General features: G+C 39.8%; 1 protein-coding gene across 1 annotated transcript; it reads left to right on the top strand.

Annotated features, from left to right (window-relative positions):
- On the top strand, nt 1,270-4,713 carry LOC109231726. Its single transcript, XM_019397363.1, has 5 exons — nt 1,270-1,372; nt 3,443-3,588; nt 3,735-4,269; nt 4,352-4,440; nt 4,537-4,713. The coding sequence occupies exons 1-5, from the start codon at nt 1,270-1,272 to the stop codon at nt 4,711-4,713; spliced, it is 1,050 nt and encodes a 349-aa protein (XP_019252908.1).

Below are 5,769 nucleotides of genomic sequence, written 5' to 3'. Positions count from 1 at the left end.
GTCCACCATATAATATGTTTAATAATGTCGAGACTCAACTATATCTTTCAATGTCTCATAATACATTAAAGTTTGTATTCAATTCTGTTAACCTTTGTCTGACTCATGCGTCTGCCCTTTATTACTTTCTACGATTTTGTCAGATTCATATGGGAATGCCCTTTATTATATTCAATGTTGGGGAATACATTAAAGTTTGTATTATTATATTCAATTCTGTTAGCCTTTGTCTTACTCATGTGTCTGCCCTTTATTGCTTTTTACTATTTGGTCAGATTCATATGGGAATGCCCTTTATTATATTCGATTTTGTTAATCCTTTTCCCTTATTTATTTTGTAGGTTAAGATGGTTAATGTGGACTTGTTATTCAATTATGGAGGTGACTAAAAATTGTAACGACCCAGCCGGTCGTTTCGAGAGTTGAAGCTTTGTTCCCCCATTTTCCACTTCTTTTGTGTTCCACAGCTGTATTTTGACTTATCGGGTTAGTTGGTTTGGATTCGGAGTAATTTCGGAGTGAATTGAGACACTTAGTCTCTTATTTGAAAGCTTAAGTTGGAAAAGTTGACCGAATGTTGACTTATGTGTAAACGACCTCGGATTTGAATTTTGATGGTTTTGTTAGCTCCGTTAGGTGATTTTAGACTTAGGAGCGTGTTCGTAACGACATTTGGAGGTTCGTAGTAGAATTAGACTTGAATTGGCGAAAGTTGGAATTTTGGAGATTTTGGCCAGCAGTGCAAATTTTGATATCGAGGTTGGATTTGATTTCCAGAAGTTGGACTAGGTCCTTGGTGTCATTTACGACTTGGGTGCAAAATTTGAGGTCAATCGGACGTGGTTTGGTAGGTTTCGACGTCGTTTGTAAAATTTGGAAGTTTTGAAGTTGATTAGGCTTAAATCCGTGTGTAATTCGTGCTTTTGATGTTGTTTGAGGTGATTTGAGGATTCGATTAAGTTTGTATCGGGTTATATGATTTGTTGGCATGTTTGGTTGAGGTCCCGAGGGCCTCAGGTTGATTTCGGGTGAAATTCGGGAGGTTTCGGACTTGGTTTTGGAATTGAATGAACAATTGAAGTGCTGCTGTTGCTGGTGTAATCGCACCTGTGGAGTGAGAACCGTAGGTGCGGGTCCGTAGAACCGAAGAAGGAGCCGAAGATGCGGCCAAGAAGGAGCTGGGCAGGAGCCGCAGGTGCGAAGACTTTCCTGCACCTGCAAGGCCGCAGGAGCGAGAATCTGAGCACATGATGGTTGGCCACAGGTGCGATGTATTTCCGCACCTGCGATAGGCGCAGATGCAGTCTTGAAGCCGCAGAAGTGGAGTCTAGGATTTTAAGTGAAATCCGCTCTTGCGATGGAATATCCGCAGGTGCGGCGTTGCAGAAGCGACAAAGAGGCCGCAGGTGCGGTTTTGCTGGACAGAAACTATAAATTGAACACTTCGAGATTTTTCACCATTTTCATCATTTTTGAGCTCCTACTTTGGGGATTTTGAGAGGGGATTTTGAAGCAATTACTGAGGTAAGTTCCTTTTGCCTATTTATCTTCAATAATGGTGTTTCCCCACTGATTTTACACCTATGGTGAGTTTTTGAGGTGAAATTTGGGAGATTAGGACTTGAGAATTGGAGAGTGAATTTTGGGGTTTTGGATGACCAAATGATGTTGGATTTTGATAAATTTAGTATGGTTGGACTCGTGAGTGAATGGGCTTTCGGGTTTCGTGACTTTTGTCGGATTTCGAGATGTGGGTTCGGGGGGCGAGTTTTAGCCGATTTCGGATTTTGAGTCTAATTTAGTAGTTCTCTTGTGGAATTGATTCCTCTAGCATATATTAATTGTATTGTACTGTTTGTGGCTATATTTGGGACGTTTGGAGACCGATTTGAGAGGCAAAGGTATTGTGGAGTAGAGATTTGCTCGGATTAAGTTAAGCAACAGTTGTAAATCTGGTCCTGAGGGTATTAAACCCCGAATTTTGGTGCCATGTGATTATTTGGAGGTGACGCACATGCTAGGTGTGCACCGAGGGGATTGTGATTTGGTCCATCCCGTGGAAACTGTAAAATTGAACAATTTGCTGTTAGTTATATGCTCTCTATGTGTTCATAGAAATTGACTGTAAATCATGTTAGAAACCATGTTTAGGCTATGTGTTGGTACTGTGGGTCCCATAGAGACCGCGTTACATGTTGAATTGCTTGCTAAATGCTATTTGTACTTAGTCGTAGTTTTTACTTGCATATAATATCTCTGTCTCTGCTATTCTGTTTGATGCATCATGTTATTGTTGTTAGGCTGATTTTCCTGATTTCTGAGAGCCCGAGAGACTGGAGAGATTGATGACTGAGTGAGGCCCCTGATTGTGAGGATATTTATGGGATCAGGCTGCACGTCGCAGCATGTTTCATTGATTTTGCCATGATTGGCTTGATATAGCGCTTGGGCTGAAGGAGCCCCTCCGGAGTCTGTACACACCCCTAGTGAGCGCAGGTACGTACTGAGTGCGAGTGCTGAGTGATTGTGAGGTTGGGGTGATTGGGAGGACTGAGTGATGATTGCCCGAGAGGAAGTATATGATTTCATTATTAATTCACACAATTGCCTTACATACTTGTTTTGAAAACTGTTGAAATATATTTTATCTGGCTTTACTTGAACTTGACTTAAACAAAATGATTTGACTTAAACTTCTGGATTGAAAGCATGCCTATTCTTTACTGAACTTTATGAGATGAACTGTATTTGTATAGCTCGTCACTGCTTCTCAGTTCCTTTTTTAATTCTGTTACTTACTGAGTTGGTGTACTCACATTACTCCCTGCGCCTCGTGTGCAGATCCAGGAGTTGTTAGTCGCGGAGGGTGCTGATAGTCCTCGTAGCTAGTTATTGGAGATAGCGAGGTAGCTGCCCGGCGTTCGCAACCTTGCTTTCTTCTCCCCTATCTTTTTCTTTAGTTGTATTTTTGATTCCAAACTATGTTGGTCGTGTTATTTTCGGACCGGTTATGTTTAGATGCTCATGATTTAGTGGCACCCCGATGTTTGGGGCTATCTTTCTGCATTTTATTTTGAGTTTAACTCTTGTTTTTATGAAAATCCCGTTTTAAAAAGGCTTTTGGTTTATCTTTTTATGAAATATCGAAGTATTTTGAAAGTCGGCTGGCCTAGTACCATCAATAGGTGCCATCACGATAGGTTGGAGTTTTGGTTCGTGACAAAAACTATGCCAACATTAGTATATTCAAGAAAGTTGGTGTACACTTGGAAACAATATGATTATGACCTTCTGTCTTTCATAGATTTAGTAAATGAATTTCAAAAACTTATAGTTTGTGGTCCTTCCGGTAGATATTATGAAGTAACAAGATATAAGGGTATTAGGACTTTGCAGAACATGGTTTCTGACCATTTCAATATAACTAATCTATTTTCGGTAGAGGATAGTGAAATGGAGGCTAATGTTCCTAATATTGTCGACCATACTGAATCACAAACAGTAGATTGTGAGGTTGCAACTGATTGTAGTTCAAATGAGAGTGAAGATGATACCGTTTTTTCAGATTATGACTCTGAAGATTTAGAAGTACTTGCACTACAAAAAAAGAGGGAGATTATGATAAGTTTGATTAATTACAAAGAACGGTGCAAGAGAACAAAGATATACTTAAGGCTAGAAAAGTGATAAATTTGTACTGCTTAGCAAACTATTATGGTTTAAAACAACTCAAGAGTGACACCAAAAGACTGAGGTACATGTGTGAGGTTGGCTGCCCCTTTGTTTGTCTCATTTCTGAGGATAAGAATGGTGGTGGGGTTAAGATCAAAACTCTTAAGTCAAAACATAAGTGTAACCCTGCATATGATAACGCTAGGATTGATTTTAATACTATTGCAGAATATTTTAAGAACAAGCTGCAGGAGAATCCTATCATCAAAGTTAAGGAGATGAGAGTAGCCTTGAAAACTACCTTCAACATCAATGTTAGCCATGCAAAGTGTAAGAGGGCCAAGAGAATGATACTTGAATCCCTTGCTGGTAGTTTTACTAATGAGTATAATAAGATAGAGGCATATGCTAATGAATTGAGGCTGCGTAATCCAGGGAGTGATGAAATAATTACCTTATCAAAGGATGCACTTGCTGAAGGAAATAGAATATTTTCTAGGATGTATATCTGCTTCCATGCTCTAAAAATAGGGTTTAAGAGTGGGTTGAAACCCTTTATTGGCTTGGATAGAACTTTATTGGAAAGAAAGGCTAAAGGTCAACTCTTAGTTATCGTTACTTAGATTCAATGAATCATTTTTATCCTATTGCTCGGGCTGTTGTGGATAAATAAACAAAGGTCACCTCGACCTGGTTCTAATCATTGTTGAACAATTCATTAGACCTCAATCTGGGGAAGGATACACATTTATGTTAGACACGCAGAAGGTACTTATACTATTTCACTTCAATGTTATTCTTAAAAAATTATTTACAGTTTTCTTTCTATTTTAAATGTTTAATTTTCTGCATTCTTATATGTAGGGCGTAATTGAGGCAGTTCAGAGAGTAGTTCCTGATGCACACCACAAATACTATGTGAGGCACATAGAGGCTAACTGGTGTAGGAGATGGGGTGCTGGGAATTTGAAGAAATATGTCACGACCCCAATTCCCCTCCGTAAGATGTCGCGCTGGCACCCAGTCTCTAAGACTAGGTAAGCCTAACATACATGCATAAATTAATTGAGATAATGATAAAACGTTCAAATTAACCAACTACTATCATAAAAAGGACTCTGCAACTCAACAGTACAAAACTCCAAACGTCTGGTGATATCAAGTCACAAGCTCTACAAGAGTATAATGAACATCCATGTAACGACCCGACAGGTCGTTTTGAGTCCCAACACTCCGTTCAGTAGTCGGAGGCCATGAACAGCTTTAGTTCAGGTATTATGACTTGTACGCATGGTCGGAATTGAATTTTGGGAAGTCCAGAGTTGATTTGAGAAGAGAATTCTTATTTCGGGAGCTTAAAGTTGAAAGAATAAACTAGGATTGGAATTTTGAGTAAACGACCTTGGAATCGGGATCTGAAGGTTCCAGCAGGTTCGTATGATGATTTCGGACTTGGGCGTATGCCTGGTGCATATTTTGGATAACCCGGGAGCGTTTTGACGCCTATTGTGGAAGTTAACATTTTAGAAGGAATTTCATAAGTTTGGTTTGAAGAGCATTTCGGTGTTATCAATGTCCATTTGGAATTCCGAGATCGGGAGTAGCTCCGTATGGTGATCCTGGAGTTGGGAGCGCGATCGGAAGTGAATTTGGAGGTCCGTAGACCATTTTGAAGCCATTTGGCTAAAGATAGAAATTTGAAGGTTTTTGAGGAGTTTGACCGGAGGTTGACTTTTTGATATCGGGGTCAGAATCCAATTCTGGAAGTTGGAGTAGGTCCGTAATATCAAATATGACTTGTGTGCAAAATTTGAGCTCAATCGGACGTGATTTGATAGGTTTAAACATCGGAAATAGAAGTTTGAAATTTTAGAGTTCATAAAGCTTGAATTGGGGTGTAATCCATGATTTTAGCGTTGTTTGATATGATTTGAAGCCTCGATCCAGTCCGTAATGTGTTTTGGGATTGGTTGATATGATTGGTTGGGGTCCCGGGGGCCTCAAGTGAATTTCGGGTGGTTAACGGATCAAATTTGGAAGTTGAAGAACAGCTGAAGGGATCTGGTATCTGGTATTTCTGCTTCCGCGGAAATGGGA

This window comes from Nicotiana attenuata, chromosome 8 (assembly GCF_001879085.1).
Source record: "Nicotiana attenuata strain UT chromosome 8, NIATTr2, whole genome shotgun sequence".
NCBI lineage: Eukaryota > Viridiplantae > Streptophyta > Magnoliopsida > Solanales > Solanaceae > Nicotiana > Nicotiana attenuata.
This window is presented reverse-complemented; position numbering and strand designations above follow the sequence as displayed.

Excerpts from the sequence above, each read along its gene's own strand:
- LOC109231726 (XM_019397363.1), top strand. The coding sequence starts at position 1,270 with ATGTATTTCCGCACCTGCGATAGGCGCAGATGCAGTCTTGAAGCCGCA. Across the intron at positions 1,373-3,442 it reads TTGCGATGGAATATCCGCAG|AGGATAGTGAAATGGAGGCT; the intron begins GTGCGGCGTTGC and ends TATTTTCGGTAG. Across the intron at positions 4,270-4,351 it reads ATTGGAAAGAAAGGCTAAAG|GTCACCTCGACCTGGTTCTA; the intron begins GTCAACTCTTAG and ends AAATAAACAAAG.